At 41.7% G+C, this 17,515-nt stretch overlaps 1 protein-coding gene across 6 annotated transcripts in view; it reads right to left on the bottom strand.

Moving 5' to 3' along the window:
- Positions 1-9,729: 9,729 nt before the first annotated feature.
- FLRT1 (fibronectin leucine rich transmembrane protein 1) overlaps positions 9,730-17,515 on the bottom strand; it is a 330,213-nt gene continuing 322,427 nt past the window's right edge. For all 6 annotated transcript variants that reach the window (XM_056527238.1, XM_056527244.1, XM_056527241.1 and 3 more), the window contains exon 3: positions 9,730-14,775. In XM_056527238.1, the coding sequence (XP_056383213.1) occupies positions 12,679-14,712 (2,034 nt within the window). In that variant the 5' untranslated portion in view covers positions 14,713-14,775 and the 3' untranslated portion in view covers positions 9,730-12,678. The remainder of the gene's footprint in view (positions 14,776-17,515) is intronic.

The following is a 17,515-nucleotide window of genomic DNA, read 5'->3' as shown; positions in this document are numbered from 1 at the left end:
CATGTATTACTCGCTGAACATTACAATAGGTTCACTAACACCATGCACTCTACAGTGCCAGACTAATAAAGCTGACTATATTGCAGTGTAATTAGCTCTAAAAAGATCATCAAATCCAGCATGTGTATGACAAGAACCCATCCAATGTTAGGGGGACAGATGGAAAATATGGTCAGGATGTCCAAAGTGTACGTGGATATCACTGTACAGCACTAAAGCTCCCTCGCCAGAGCAGAATGATTGGTCCTTGTGCTGCAGGAACACATCATTCTCATGTCTAGCCAAATGAATTTAGGTATCCTGCGAAATCAGAGAGATCTGTCTTCTCAGCAGTTCAGCAGAGAGGTTAAACAGGCCATAGTCTCTACAGAGTTCCTGCCTCATTTATGTTCTTCTAAGAACTGTGTTTTTTTTTTTAAAGAAATGTTATAATTTACAGTAATTTTAATGCCAAGAATAAAACCTTGTATTATAACATAGACAATTTAATATCTCAGATGTAAAAGATGTGGCCAGCAGCCTAAATTCCCATTTTAGGATGTCCGCAAAGCTGTTAAATAAGATTTCAGCTTAAATTGTTACTCTATCTGTACTGAAGTGTTAATTAGGCTATGTTCACACCTCAGCATTTCTGTGCAGATTCCGCTTGGAATTCTGCATGGAGATTCCTGCAGCAGAGTCCCATTGATTTCAACAGAATTCTGCTGTGCTGTTCACATGGTGGAAATTCCGATTTCCATGTCCACAGAAAGAATGAACACATTCTTTCTGTGGACTCCGCACGGAATGCATAGCCGTCTATGAAATGGCACATTCCTAGCGCCAGCATATTATGCAGTCTGCGGAATGTCAGCACAGAGATCTTCCGTGCGGACATTCAGAGTCTGAACATAGCCATAGAGACCAAACTGGGCAGATTCCTCTTCCTATGTTCAGCTTAAAGGGAACCAATCATCAGATTTTACCTTATGTAATGCTTGGTAAAGCATTATATAGGGTAAAATTGTTGTCCTCACCATCCCCGGGGGACGCTCCTGCCCCCAGGGATGGTGAAGATATGAAGTTATAAACTAGTCACCGCCGCGGCCGTAAGTGGTCACCTGGGCGGGGAGCTCTTCTCACCTACTCCCATTCTTCGGCCGGGAGTGACGCCCCCTCCGCTTGATTGATGAGCAGTGTCATTGTTCCGCTCACTGAACAGACGGAGCAGAGCAATGACGCTGCCCATCAATCAAGAGGAGGGGGCGTCGCTGCCTGCAGAAGAACGGGAGTTGGTGAGAAGAACTCCCCGCCCAGGTGACTACTTGCGGCGGCGGCGACTAGTTTATAACTTCATATCTTCACCATCCCTGGGGGCAGGAGCGTCCCCTGGGAATGGTGAAAATAAAGATTTTACCCTATATAACGCTTTGCCAAATCTGATGATTGGTTCCCTTTAAAGGGCACAAGTCATAAAATAGGTGGCACAGCCTTAACTGATAAAGTGTATTCATCATACAAAAAATATGATTAAACAAAATGTATACGGCATGATATACAGGCTGTTTTCCAATGGCAGACATGAGTAATTTTATAAGCTTTTTAGTTGCATTCATCTGGGGCATATGTTCCATTTCAGATGACAAACATAATCACCGTATGTGGTGTGCACCTAACCGCACAGATTATTTCCTCAGAAATGAAGCCTGCAATCTGATAGTAGTGGTTACATGGCGGGGTGTGATTGGGCACTCATGTACATTGTTTTGTTCCAATGAAGCATTATTAATTATTATTACTAATTCATTTACATGTGTTAGTATTCAGCATTCTGTACTACAGTACTTTTATATAAAACTACTGATGAATTCTGATTGTCAGGAAAGGAGTAAACCTAAGAATAGATTATAATAATAGGGTTGGTTCAAAAATGAAAAATAGTGATAAAGTATTTCTGGATTTGAGATCATTTAGATGGTCTATTAATTCTCTGATTGCGCCAGCGGCCTTGTAACGTGATCATTGTGACCTCCATATGTATATGTCACTAGAGATTTTTAAGCCTTGTCTATCTTTTCAAAACTAGAAGGAGAAAACAGAATGAAATGTAAATTATGGTGGTTTTCAGCATTTCTTTTTTTTTTTTTGGCCTAGCCTAAAGATATCAGTGGGGGTCTGACACCCAGCATCCCTTCTAATCAGCTGTGTGCTAGAGCCATGAGGCAGACAGCTTTGTACATTGTCAGGCCATATTCACATTGCATAAAATGTGCAGAATGTTGCCTGGAAAACATGGGTGGACATAACACACATTTGAATAATCTGGCAGGCGCTAGGACCGCTCAGAAATAGAAATGTGTATTCTTTCTGTGGATACCAGAATCAGGATTTCTGCCGTGAAAATTCCACCGTGTGCACAGTGCAGCAGAATCCCATTGAAATCAATGGATTCTGCTGCAGCAGAATGTCCGTGCGGAATATTTCGGTGGAGTTCAGCACAGACATTCTGCTGTGGGAACAAACCCTGCTGTGATCGGTTTCAGCAGTTAGGCTAGGTTCAGACTATGGAATTTCCGCCTGCAATTCTGCTTTTAAATTGCAGGCGGAAATTCCGCTTGTGTAGTGTAATGTATAGTGTAGTGAATGGTTTTCCGTTCACAAATTCACACTTCGGAATTTGTGAAGCGGAATTTTTGAACGGAAAATCCGCTTGGAAATTTCCGCCTGAAGAAAGGTGTTGCTCTTTCTTCAGGCGGAAATCCCTGCGGAACACATTGCAGTCTATTGGAGACTGCAGTGTCCGCGCGGTCCTAGCGCCTACTGATTCAGTCAGCGCTGGCCGCACTCGGAATCTCCGGGCGGAAATGTTCTGCCCGGAGATTCCGTAGTCTGAACCTAGCCTAAAGCTCATATTGAACTACATCTTTGTAAATATGGATGCCGAGGCTCTGACAAACAGCTGATTGAGGGGGTTTCTGGGTGTCAGAGCCCCACCACTCAGATATTGATAGAACTCTTGAGGATAATGATTTGATGATATTATGGCTGCTGTAATTCACTTATATCATCTTTTCCTTTAAATAATAATTGTATAATGTAATGTATAACTGTACAGCTGGACATACACATAACATATCAGAACAGCTAATTCCTCCATCTGTAACCCGGGAAGTGGCTTCTTTTCATTCTAGTATGGCAAGAACTGATCAAAAATAGCAAGTCAAAAAAACAACACGCCCATAACACAGAACCTGCAAGGGCAGATAATATCCAATGTAAAGGCAAATAACACAGGAGCACGGTCGGAAGAATAGCCAAAGGCTGCATTCAGGGGGTCAAATAGAAGGGTATGGGAGGCAGGAACAGATAACGTGGAAACAACAGCTTAGTCTCTGTTTACAAGGCAGTAGAATAGCCCAGCTAGGTTTTAAAGCCCACAGGAGCCAGAAATTCCCCTGCGGATGAGACAACACAGGGGTGGCTGGCAGGGGTGTGTCCCTCAGATATTCCCCATGCTCTACAGGTACAGATGATGTGCTCTGTAAGTCATACATGCACACACATGCAAGTTTGGGCATCTACCCCATAGACGCCATGACAGCGCCAGAGCAAAGATGAAATTGTGCCCAGGTAAGGAGCCCCTCTGTTTATGAATGAGATTGTGTAATGTAGCCAAACATGCTTATATTGACATGACTGATACAAGTTTACAGCCATAGGGAGAAACAAATAAGTTGCTGCTGGACATCTTTGTCCTCACTCCAACAAAATCCAACAAGCCCATGCGTTGTTTCTCCATACATATCCGATTGTTGCCACATTTATCTTTGTAAGTTACTTTTGCAGAAAGGCCATATACATATGTGTTGAAGAACTCACATAAACATCTAAGCACCATCTGGGATCAGTACATCTGAATCTATTATTAGAGATACATGTACCCAGTAGGGCTGCACACCTGCCAAAACTAGAATACCTCACAGAAAAATATATAAAATTCATCAGATAGAAAAAGAGAGTTCTCAAAAGAACAACGTAAGAAACAAATCATGTGAAGTAAATCCAGGTAATGGGTACACAATACTATTAGCACTGTTAGCCAAAAACAACTAATAAATATCACCAATTCTGTTAGGGACAAGTAATATGTCCACCAACGCTGAAGAAAACGTATAGGGTTTGTGCTCACAACGTTAACCTACACTAGAGGTCTCAAACTGGTGGCCCTCCAAATGTTGCAAAACCTCAAGTCCCAGCATGCCCTTTGGCTGCAGCCAACGGCTGTCCGGGCATGTCCAAGCAGCGAGTTGAAGTTTCGCAACATTTGGAGGGCACCAGTTTGTGACCCCCTGACATACACAAAACAATTTCCCCTCATGACCACAGAATTCCCAAATGGGGAGCTAGAAAAACTCATTTCCATAAAACCACCTTTAAAGGGATACTCCATTGGAAAACATTTTCTTTTAAATCAACTAGTGCCAGAAAGTTAAACGGATTTGTAAATTTTAAAAAATCTTAACCCTTCCAGTACTTATCAGTTGCTGTATAATACACAGGAAGTTCTTTTCTTTTTGAATTTCTCTGCTGACACCTCTGTCCATGTCAGGAACTGTCCAGAGCAGGAGCAAATTCCCATAGCAAACCTCTTTTGCTCTGGGCAGTTCCTGACGTGGACAGAGGTGTCAGCAGAGAGCACTTGTGGTCAGGTAGAAAGGAAATTCAAAAAGAAGAGAACTTCCTGTATATTATACAGCAGCTGATAGGCACTGGAAGGATTGGGATTTTTTAATAGGAGTAATTTGCAAATCTGTTTAACTTTCTGGCACCAGTTGATGTAAAAGAAAATGTTTTCCACTGGAGTACCCCTTTAAAGGCATTGTAATGGCCTATGCATTTCTTGCTGGCCAAATAAGCGATAATGTTTTATGGGAATCATTATTACTTATAAATGGCATGTGTGGAGAAGTATATTTACACATGCTAGTATTGTTGTATTGCTTGCAGAATCACAGAATGTGTGACTACATCCTAAGGCCTTACATTTTAAAGGGCACTTGTAACTTAAAGGGATACTGCACCCCTAGGCATGTTATCCTCTATCCAAAGGATAGGGAATAAGATGTCTGATCAGGGGGGGTCTGGCTGCTGGGACCCCACGCGATCCTCGGGCCAGCACCCCGGTGTTCTGAACATTTATGTTCAGATCGCTGGTTACAGGCGCCCGTAGCCGGCCCCCGACCACGGCCGTCATGCTCCCTCCCATAGACTTAAATGGAGGGGGTTTGTGGTGTACCCCTCTTAAAGGGAATGTCTGGGGGCAGTTTTTGTATTTTTTTTTTTTTTTTTAAGAAAGAAACTTGAATGCTCCATTAATAAAAATAAATAAATAAAATAAAGACCATTCTACCTGCCCCAATCACTCAAAGCTGCTGTTCTGACAGCTCCTGGTCCACAGTAGTCTCTGCTCATGAAGATGTGCTAACACTGCAAGAACTGTGCTCAGCCAATCACTGGCCACAATGATGACCTGCCTCAGCTAGTGATTGGCTGAAAGGGCATTTATTGCAGGGTCAGGACGTCAGCCATTAGAAGCAGACAGCACTGAAGATGCTGGAATGGCAGTTGTTGTGGTTTTGGTACTTTTATAAAAATCTAATAGATGTTGTTGTTAATATGAAAACTGGACAGACTGTGTAGTAAAGGCACATGGCTCACCAGGATTCTTCTCTAGTACACCCCTAGGCACTGCCGGAGTAACATATGATTTCAAACCTCGCAGCAATGTAAGCTGTGCTAGGTGAGTTGATTTACAACTTGTGACTGATGAGAATTAAGCACAATTTTTATTCTTATACAATGTTTAAGCTGGCATTTATTCATCAACTGCTATATATATATATATATATATATATATATAGTTCCTCTAAACATTTCCTGATGGCCGGTGGTACATTCGTGATGCATACTACACACGGTGAATACAAATTGGCTATTTTACAATCATGTATCTGGTATGAAGATCATTTCACATGTGATTTGATCCAAATCTGTAAAAATGCAGAAATAAATTGCAACCTTTTATAACCCACAATCCCGTAAAGTGTCATGCATTTTTCATGATTGTCTCTCATTTGCCAATGAGTGTGACAAACACATGCTTGAATGCAAGATAATCAAGGAAAATGTCACAAGAGATACAGCTCCACCTCTAAAAAAAAAAAAAAAAAAAGCCTTTTTATTCTTTTGTATGCATGTATAGATTTAAAGTGCCCATACACCTTAGATTAAGGTAGATTAACTGTTGGTGGACAATTTCAGCCAAAATGATTGTTTGTAAGGGAAAATGTAACGACAAACTATAGTTTTACTGATGAGACTGGTATTGCCTGAAAATAAGTTGGCCCTGTTTTTGTTGGGTTGATGTTAGGACGAAATATTGTTCACAAATGATCTTTCAGGAAAGAAACTTTTAAAAACATTCTCAATATATTCCTAGTCTTTGGTCTAATGTCATTGATCAAACAAAGGGGGTACTCCACTCCTAAACATCTTATCCCCTAACCTAAGGAGAGGGGATAAGATGTCTTATCGCAGGGGGTCCGGCCGCTGGCATTAGTGTTCAGAACACTGGCTTCAGGCAGCCGTGGTCGTGACATCATACCACACCCCCTCCATTCATGTCTATGGGAGGGGGCGCAACAGCTGTGGTCGTTTGATCAAGATAGGGGATAAGATGTACATGGAGGCAGTACCCCTTTAAAATGTTAATATAAGTTGGATTTTTGACACAACCCACCTTCAGAGTGTCTGCTCTCTCTTGCAGAAGTAGATATTACAAATAGTATCACTATATTCCTCTACTAGTGTCACAATGCAAGCACTTTTTTGCTGTTTCCATGTATGTTGATACTTGCCATTTACTGTGCCCACATTACTCACCTGTAGCTGTATAAACCATTACTCTTAGTTTTTGGGTCCAGCATTCTCTTCTGATTTATTGCATAATATATTTTTATTGCAGACAGAGCTCCTTTCTTTATACAGAATTGCAAAACTCCTTAATAGATATAGAGTTAAAGGAGTTGTCTGGTGAAATATAACTTAGACCCTATCCCGATCTCCTGCACAGGGTCCCGGCAGTCGGCTGGAAGGGGGGAGCGTCGTACCCCGCATGGAGCGCCGGCTGACAGCCCCCCTCCATGTATCCCATAGAGATACATGGAGGGGGGTGCCGGCCACGGCTTCCTGCAAGGTACAGACATCAGCTTCTGGCAAACTGCCAGGGCCCATTCAGGAGATTGCAGGGGGTCTTAGCGCTCAGACCCCCACGATCTCTAAATTATCCCCTATCCTTGGCTATGGGATATGTTTTTTTCACCAGAATTCTCCCTTAAAGAGGTATTCCGCCCCTAGACATCTTATCCCCTATCCAAAGGATAGGGGATAAGATGTCAGATCGCTGGAGTCCCGCTGCTGGGGACCCCGGGGATCGCTGCTGCAGCACCCCGCTATCATTACTGCGCAGAGCGAGATCGCTCTGCACGTAATGACGGGCAATACAGGGGCCGGAGCATAGTTACGTCACGGCTCCGCCCCTCTTGCCGTCACGGCCCGCCCCATCAATACAAGTCTATGGGAAGGGGGCGTGGCGGTCGTCACGCCCCCTGCCATAGACTTGCATTAAGGGGACGGGCCGTGATGTCATGAGGGGCGGAGCCATGCCATCACGCTGCTTTGGGCCCTGTATCGCCTGTCATTACGCACAGAGCGAATTCACTCTGTGCAGTAATGATGGCGGGGTGCCGCAGCGGCGGGACCGTGGAGATCTAACATCTTATCCCCTATCCTTTGGATAGGGGATAAGATGCCAGGGGCGGAATACCCCTTTAAAGAGGTTATCCAAGCTTTGGATGCTTTTCCTGAAAACCCTGTTCACTCCTATGTAACCTTCCTTCAGATATTAACACTTATGTGTTGGTTTTCTATTATTTTTGGCCTCTGGTTCTGTCATTCCATTTTTAGCATTCACTCCTGCTGAGGAGGATGCTTGACTGCCATTTCACAGAAGGGAAACATTTCCTACAAACGTCATATGCCACCCCTTGACTGAAAAGAAGCACTGGGGGAAAACACTGTGGTGTAGACAGTTCATGCCCCCCCTATGTAGTAAAGGTTGGTTAAACTGCACACAGGTGGTCACACTGTACTGAGTGAGAAAGGGCATCAATACATTAAGGTAGCTGCCACAGACTGTGCTTGTTTGGAGGATATAACCTAGTGCCACAGGAGGATATAACCTAGTGTGAACAAAAACAGCACATTGGGGAAGATTTTGGAAGTGATTTTTCACTAATAAGTTATAAATGCATAGATGTATCAACTTGGGCATAATGTGTCACTGTAAGGTTGTGGAACTACCCTTTAAATAGGCAAATGATGGTGATCTGTAGATGCCAGTAGAAGTAGCTTACAAGCTTACTAAATAATATTAATAAATTGAACTCAATAATAAATCTGTATGCAATAAATGTCTAAGCTTTCCCGAGTGGTAAGTACGGTACACATTTTCATTTAGGCAGGTGTTTTAGAACTCTGTATCTGAAAAACAGAGCTACAGCTGCTATAAGAATATTTTAAGAAATTGACCTGCAAAGAATTGTGGACCCATTGAGAGGCACACTTTCACTCCTTGTAAATGCCCATAGCTCCCAAGTAGTGCCATAGCCCTGCCTTCTGCCTATCTATCCGGTACGATCCCAAGGTGTTTGCTCTTATGATTATTTCTGTAAGCTCCTTAACATAACACTCTTTTACATGCATTCGGCAATGGGGCTGTTTATATGCCTCTGAGACCAGCACCTTTTCCACCAATACAAAGTCAATGGGTACAGTTTTTGAGGCTATGAAAAGCTATACAACATACAAGTTACAATGCCTTCACTAATGACATAAAACAGTGAGTTTTATGGGGCAGTCTTTTATTTATTGTTTATTTGCACACATGAAATAGTCTTTAAATAGGTAGACCTGTGAAAAATTTCTCTTAAAAGAGTGGCCAGGTGAAGGAAATCCCGGCACACGGTAATCGTTTTTCTCAGTTTTATTTTGCTTTCAGCTTAGCGTTACTGTGATGTTACATACCTGCTCAGCCAGTCAGAAGCTGAAGGGGGACATTAACGCAGCCACTGGTTGAATAAGCGTGCATGTGAAGTCACTTCACTAAACCCGGAAGTGCTGGGCATACTGACAGAGGCATGGGAGCGAGGAAGGGAAGTTTTTTTTTTTTAACTAACCCTCTCCCTGACCAGATTTTAAAGAGTTTTTCACAGGACTCCCCTTTTTAACTAACCCATGAATGTCTGTCAAGACCATGCTTTCTTCTGAAAAATAAATACTTTCTACATCCTATCTGAGGCTGCAATCACACCTAGTTTTTTACATACGGGTGCCGCATCCAGCTGGGAGAGGAGAAAACCAGGCGCTCCCGTACCCCAGCCGGATCAGCCCGTGACTCCCTTTACTTTAATGAGCTCACCGGAGTCAAACGGTGACTCTGGTCGGCTCAGTTTTGACCCGTATCTGGTTTTGGACTGGACCTAAAACCGTAGTATACTACGGCTTTAGGTCCGGTCAGGAAACCGCATACGGGTCCCAACTGAGCCGACCGGAGTCACCGTTTGACTCCGGTCGGCTCATTTATGTAAATGGAGTCACGGGCTGATCCGGCTGGCGTACGGGAGCGCCCGATTTTCCCCTCCCCCAGCCGGATCCAGCACCTGTATGTAAAAAACGAGGAGTGAATGCAGCCTTAGTTTGACTTTCTCCCTAATCATCAGATCTTGCTATTCTTAATAATAATGACTGTTCTCTAGTTTTCCCCTAGAAGAATAACTACACAGGATGCCATACACAAATAGCTATGTGATGCCTGTACTGCATGTCTTTGTTGAAGACTGACTAGTAAAAAATGGTATTGCTCTTTACTAGAGATAGTAGAAGGTTTACACAGTGGGAGTTCATAGAGGACAAGTAACTGTAAGGTTAAGTAACTACTGAAGTGGTCTTTGTCCAATGTTAATGTCGGCATACTAGCAGAAAGGTATGCAAACATTCACAAAAGCACATCCGGGCTAGGTCCATTGGGATCAATTTATAAAACCGGGTCACTGATTCAATCCATTTTGAGAACATATCCTGTGCATTTCAGTCCCACAAAATTAAAATTGTAGTTTTGGGAAAAAAAAAAAAACCATAGTCTTTAGTAGACAATAGGTCATACATTAGGAAAACCCCGAAAAAACTGTAGACCTTTTTAATATTGCAAACGTTTGTGACTGATGCTGGTGGTGGTGGGGGCCAGTGAGTATTTAACATCTTCTCCACTGGTTCTGTACTTACATATGGGAATATCATCTAATTACTGTATGTAAAGCAATGCTATTCTGATGGGAAAAAAAGCATAATAAAAATATCTGCCAACACATTTGGTTTCATCTGAGAGCTTACACATTGTCATCAGTATTTTCCCACCCCCTCTTCTGTTATAACTGGTGAGAAATTTGCATTACCCTCCCAAATATATTTCCTCCCATCGTTTTTCTACTGTTTTCCACTTTCACATTTCAGATTCCTTCCACAGGTTGCAGGTAGAGTTTGTCTAGTGGAGGAAAACTGCAAATTGCTTGTTAATACAAAGCCGGCAGCAAATGCAGACAAATCAGTGGGAGAAGAAAATGAATGCTAGGAAGGGAGTAGTACCAACGCTCCAGGTCTCTCGTTGTGACTTTTACAGTAATACATTGGGTCAGCTTGCTGATGACTTTAATGCAAGATATAGACTATGTATTGGTTTAGCGTTTTAGGGACCCATAACAGACATGTTCTGAATGGCAGTGACAGCATTGCATGTGATATAGGCAAACTACTAAACCTTGGATTTCAGTACAAAAAGCAGCTATTCAGGATGGAAAAAAAAACAGGACAGCTTTTTATAGAAAGTGCCACCACTCTTGTCGATGGCTTTTATGTCAAATTATAGCTCAGCCCAATTTACTTGAATTGGGCCATGGACAAGTGTAGTGTTGTTTCTGGAAGAAAGCAGTCATGTCTTTCTAGTCCCTTTTATAAGCCCTAGGAATTAAATAAAAATCATTCTATACCCGACCATTATAAATAACAATAATTCACTCTGGAAGCCATTTTATCAAATATTCATTTATCTATGGTTGTCCTATATATATAAAATCATGAGCCTTCAATGAAGATAATGTAATGAAAACATCACTGCCAGTACATAACAATAAGGCACCTTCCAAGCTACCTGCATTGTATTAGTTGGAATCAGAAAGCAATAAGACCTTACATGTTCACATGAAGGATGCTCCTTACTGAGCCGCCTGCTACTAAGATTTTCACTGGCTTTATGGCTGGTAAAGGTCAAGTGCTGCCTTTTTTCGCATATATTTTTTTTTTCTTTTTGTTGTTTGTTTTTTGTTAGCACTTAAGTAAAATGTATGTGAGCCTGAATCTTTCACCACCTTACCCAGCTGGCATTGCATTCATTAGAATCTCTTCCTAGGGAATACAGTTAATCCTATGCATGAACAGTAATTATTATGTAACCGTATTAAACTTAACATATGCAATCCTATGTACTCTGCATAAACTATACATTTTGTCCTACACATCATGTCCATCAACACTCTATGCATTCCTTTCAATTGATATTGCATATCCCTTTATCTAAGAATCTGACAGTTTCCTAGATAGAATGAGAGGGGCCTGTGGTATAGACGAGGCTGTCATTCTCTGCCTAAATAACCAACTCATGATTCTTGTGGTCAGGTAGTGAAGTGTATGATACATTGGGATACTGAACACGTATATATTACCATCACACGCTACAGATATCTGCTGAAGGATCTGAGTGTCAGTAAGGGTTTCCACAGAGACTGAATAAAATCATCTACTGTATATAAAGTATATTGTAGGTAACATTTCAATTATTCTCTGCTTCACAACTAGTTTTCTTTGATTCAGTTCAAATTAACTTTTTGGAAATGAATGCAAGTTTACTAGAAATCTGTGAAAACTTATTTGCAATAGAAAAAAAAATCTGTCATCTGTAGAATTAGTTGCCTTCTTATTTTGCCATTTATTTCCACTAGTCATAAAATATGTAATAAAAAAAAAAAAGAAAAACCTGAAGCAGAAAAAACTTGCAGAGAAAAATATATATATGGACTATTAGTGAGAGATGTAAAACAAATATTCATTGCACCATGTCTTCATTTTCACCCTGAATTTAACAAAAGTAAAAGAAAGAAGAACCGCTAAGTTATATGCAAATTGTATCCAAGTGCTCAAATCTCACTGAAATTATTTCCTTGTTCTAAAATGGTTCAAACTTCTGTATTAAAGTAACTGAGTTCTCTTGCGACCCTTTCAGTTTACAGGATATGGACTACTGCATGTCTTATCTTTATTTTAATTCTTCTTTATACTCAGGTTTGGGGATGTGAATATTGGTATTTTCCTTTCCTACAAGGCATCCCATAGAGTCTTGTTTGTGTCATAACTTAGTTTGCTTATATACCTAATTCTTTCTCTTACACTCTTAGGAATCTTGTGGGCACCAGGAGAACCAGAAATTTTACTATGGGAAGGAATCTGGTCAGTCAAAGAAATAATGGTTCATCATGTATAGGAATAGTCTGTGTCAGGAATACCACCATCTCTGTATCCCCTGTGAGTGCCATAACCTATCGTATGGGTACTTTTGTAAAGACTGGTACCATTAGATGGAAATATGGTATGGATCACATACTCCTCCTTGGCTCTGTGAGGGTTTATTGGTAGCATTTGAAGCCCTGGTCCTCTAATTTCCAATATAGAGTTATCTTTCTTGGTGCCAGATTCAATATAATCGTCTTTCTTTCGGCTTCCCCGACTGCAGGCCCTTTCATGGGTCAGTAATTGCCCAGCTCGATGGACATACCAGCAGATTGAAGCTAATATGAGAAAAAGGAAGACAAGTGTGACAGCTCCACCAATTATGCCTGCCAGAGGTAGGCCAGCCAGGAGATCAGCATTTTGTTCTCGATTAAGTGTAGTGGTAGGGCCATAGACATCCCCTGTCTCTGCCTTGGCACATATGGGTGACTCATCAGTAAGATAGGTGTTCCCTGTTTCCATTGATACCATACAGATGATGTAGATAGATCTGGGTTCCAGAGCAGTTAACAAATACTCTGTCTTGTCTCCTTGCACCAATGTTTCTGTGATAGAGCCAACAGCTGGGCTATGACCTAGCCTCAACCAGCTCAAACGGAAAGAGCTGGCTGGAACAGATGACTTCCAAGTGATGCGAATACTGTCAGCCGTCAATGGTTTTACACTAATGACCAAAGACTTTGCCCCTGTTCCTGTTTCCATAGGGTAATCCAGATTGGAATCTGGTAATCGAATACCTGGCCTTTTAGACTTGAGAGTAAATAGGGACCCTTGGGGAGGGGTAGTAATTGAAGGACTTGCAGGAGTTGCTTGTGCAGATGCTACATTGCTCTGGGGACCTCCCTCAAAACATTCATCCATTTCATGAGTAATGTCTTTAATGGCCATGCCCCTAACTTTCTCAGGGCCCTGACACATTAGGCCCCGTACATTGACGATTGACGCTCTAGCCTTAACCCAGTCTCGTAGCCAAATAAGATTGCAACCACAAAACCAGGGATTATTCCTGAGGAGGAGTTGGCTCAGGTTCTCTAGGTCATCAAAAAGGCCACGAGGGAGTGCAGTAAGGTTATTGTTGGACAGATCCAGTCTCTGTAGTTGCTTCATCTTGGACAGTGTATTATAGGGAATATGCGTGATGGCATTGTCCTGTAAATACAGCTTCTGTAGATGAGCACTGGGTAGGTTTAAAGGTGGGGCAGCCAATGAATTTCTTACCAAAGACAGCTCAGTCAAATTTTGAAGACGGCTAAATGTGTCATCTGCAATGCGCTGATTTGCCAGAAGATTGCCATCAAGCACTAACCTCCGCAAACTGTTGAGTCCCTTGAAGGCATGAAGTGGAATGGTAGAAATGCGATTATCATCTAATCTTAGCTCTTCCAAAGTGTGTGGCAATCCATTGGGAATGCTGCTGAGATGGTTGCGTGAAAGGAAAAGCAATCGAAGTTGACGACTATCTAGAAAGGCATCATCTTCAATGCTGACAGTCGACACAGAGTTGTCATCTAAGTGAAGCTTCTCTATGAGTGGTATACGGGAAAGAGCATCCCGTGTCACACTGCGTATGTTGTTATCTTGGAGGTGAAGCTCTTTAAGTGAACGAGGAAGGTTGAGTGGGAACTCGTCTAAGTCATTCTCATACAAATAGATAACTCTAACATTGGTTTTAGTTTTGAGCTCTGGTGGGACTCCAGCATTATTGATCTGATTATTCTGGAGGTAGAGGGTGGTTGCATCATCTGGAATCTCAGCTGGAATAGACGTCAGGCCTCGGTCATTACAGTAGATAAAACCATTGTCACAGCGACATACATAGGGGCAATTGGTGCTATCTATTACTTCTGTCAAAAATGCAATAAGTCCATAACACAGGAAAAGCCAATCACGTAAGTCCAAGGTAGCTGTAGTCATAGCAACTGTGGTAGCAGTCACAGTTGTTGTAGCCACTGCCGAGGCAGCTGCCGCAGTGGTGGTAGTGGTTGTGGTGGCTGTCATGTTGTTGTCGAGTGTTCCAAATCACAACTGTGTTGTATGGTTCTGATGAATTGGGATAAATTCCTGGTAAGAAAAACAAAATAAAAACAATCAAAAACAATATAAAGGATATAACCACAATCACAGCTGTAAGCATAAAATATAATTAAATACATTGCATTGTCTGTTACACCATATAAGTAAAATACAATAACTGACTAGATCGCTTGCTTGTTATTCAGAATATTTCAAGCCATAACAGTATTTCACAAATGTACTGTATACTTCATGGTCTCTGGTCACGTGATGGACCTCTACATAGTGAATATTACTTTTCATTTGATTGTTAGCTCTGCAGGGTAGGATTCCCCATAAGGTGTAGGCAGTTATCCATATATTGCATCTGTTTTCTCTGCAGGCACACTAGATTGCCCGTGTGAATCACAGTGGTTGCGTTTTGCTCCACATAAAAGCAAATTAATAAGTGAAGAGACGCAGAAGATGAAGTGATTATAATGTGTGAGGAAGTTCTGAGAGTGATTTTTAAGCGCATGATTGTAAAAGCAAGTCCATCTTTTGACTTACATAATAGCTTCTCCAAGCCTTCTCAGCTGGGAGATTAAAGCCTGCGTCACCGGCATTATGATGGAAATCACATTCTGATAATGATTGAGCCCTTCTTGAGCCCTCTGAGATCTGAATATTATAACTCTCTGCACAATAGACTGGTACCTTGCCAAACTTTAGAAAATCAGCCACAACTTATCCACTATTTAGTGGGTTAATAAAATGATAACCTTTTAAGCTTAATGGAAACCATTGTTAAAATATTAACTGCTAAAACCAGAGACAAATTATTTACTGATTTTACATTAGGATTTGAAAGAATGACATTCTGCCACAATACGATATCCTGCATTTAATGTAGGATTTCCTTTAATTTTAAAGGGATTTCCCAATGAAAATATTATTCACTTATCAACAGGATAGATAAATAGGTGATAGTGATGTTAGTTGGGGGTCCAGGAGATGGCTGTTGTTGTAAGCACTTGGCAGGCATTCTGAATGGCAAATGGCTGGGAAGGACATTTGGAGAAGATTTGGCTGCCACTAGAAGATAGGAGTGATTTGGCTTATGCATAGGCACATTGTGCAGACCGACTACAACATGGTGGCAACTGACTGAGGGGCCTTTTTATGTTATATTTTTTTTGTTATAGTATAAACACAATGCAGATGATCAGTATGACAGAACAGAATAACATCACATGAACAACTGTTCCATTCATGCAGCGAGTTGTAACCAGAATGAACATAAATAAATGAACAAAGGCCAAAAATCTTTGAGTTATTCAGTTTAGCATGCATACAAAGGTTGCATGTGTACAGAGGTTTATCAGAAAAGCAATTATGCAGTTCCAACCTACTGATCAGTAAATCAGTTATTAGGTTAATGCAACCAGTCCATAAGCTTTAAATCAGTGCTATCTTTAATAGCCACTGTGTCTTGTATACCACCTGGTGCTCTTGTGGATTGCTAACCCTGACCTGGTTCTGTTTGACTATTTTTAAGGGTTATGCCAAGACCTATCACCAGGATAGGGGATATCTAGTTAATCCGCGTGGTCCAACCACTGGAAATCCCAACAATCACGAGATTAGAGGTCAAACATTCCCCAAGAGAATGGAGTAGAAGCACACATGATCAGCCACTTCATTCACAGTCTACAGGACACTGCCAAATTCAGGACATTGCCAAATTCAGTGCTCAGCAATATTCTGGATTTCCATAGAGAATGAATTGAGAGGTGTCCAAGCATGCGTACTGCTACTTCACTGATCAACTAGTTATCCCCTATTCTGTAGAAAGGCAATAATATTTCATTTTGGGATAACCTCTGTGGGGGAGATTTATAATTATATGTACACTGTTTTCAGGCTCTATATTGTGTAAAAAAAATGCGCAATTGAATATTTTATGTTTTTTTTTTGCATAATTTTTGATAAAATTCGAGATGTGATCTTCTAAATTACGGTCTACGGTACAGCACGAAGGACGTGTACAACTTTGCTCTAAATCGGAGTCACCCCAGTAATAGATCTAATATCCTGGCACTTTGGAGAGGCCGTGACCCCTGGCTAATACCGGACCTCACTGTTGGTGGTGATGCCTGGTATTAAACCATTAGACACAGCAATCAAATCTGATGACCTGTCTAAAATATCCTGAAATACTTCCCGGCAGCTCCGCGGAGCTGAACGGGATCACCGAGGTAAAACCGCGGTGTTCCGATCAGCTATGAGGGCGTGAGGAGGTAGAATGTTCAGACTTTGAAATGTGTAAAATTCTAACTCCCACTGTTCTGGATGAGTGCAAGAGATTTCACCCTTGTAGACTGTAACCATAGTCACTGTACAGCTAAGAATACCACTGTATGTGCAGGGAGAGAGAAGGAGGTATGGCTGTTAGGTCTTTGTATATGTGTGATCATGTGTATGCAGCAGGGCAGAGTGTCTGTGTGTATGCAGAAGAGCTGAAAGTGTTCTTGTGTAAATGCAGCAGGGCTGAGTGTGTGATTGTGTAAATGCAGCAGAGCTGAGTGTGTGAATGTGTATATGGTGCAGAGCTTAGTGTGTGACTGTATGTATGCAGCAGAGCTGAGTGAGTGACCATGTGTATGCAGCAGAGCTGAGTGTGTGACTGTATATATGCAGCAGAGCTGAGTGTGTGACTGTGTATATGCAGCAGAGCTGAGTGTGTGTGCGTGGTCATGCATACACATAATCAAACATTCAGCTCTGCTCCATACACATGCCACACACT

This window comes from Hyla sarda, chromosome 6 (genome assembly GCF_029499605.1).
Source record: "Hyla sarda isolate aHylSar1 chromosome 6, aHylSar1.hap1, whole genome shotgun sequence".
Taxonomy (NCBI): domain Eukaryota; kingdom Metazoa; phylum Chordata; class Amphibia; order Anura; family Hylidae; genus Hyla; species Hyla sarda.
This window is presented reverse-complemented; position numbering and strand designations above follow the sequence as displayed.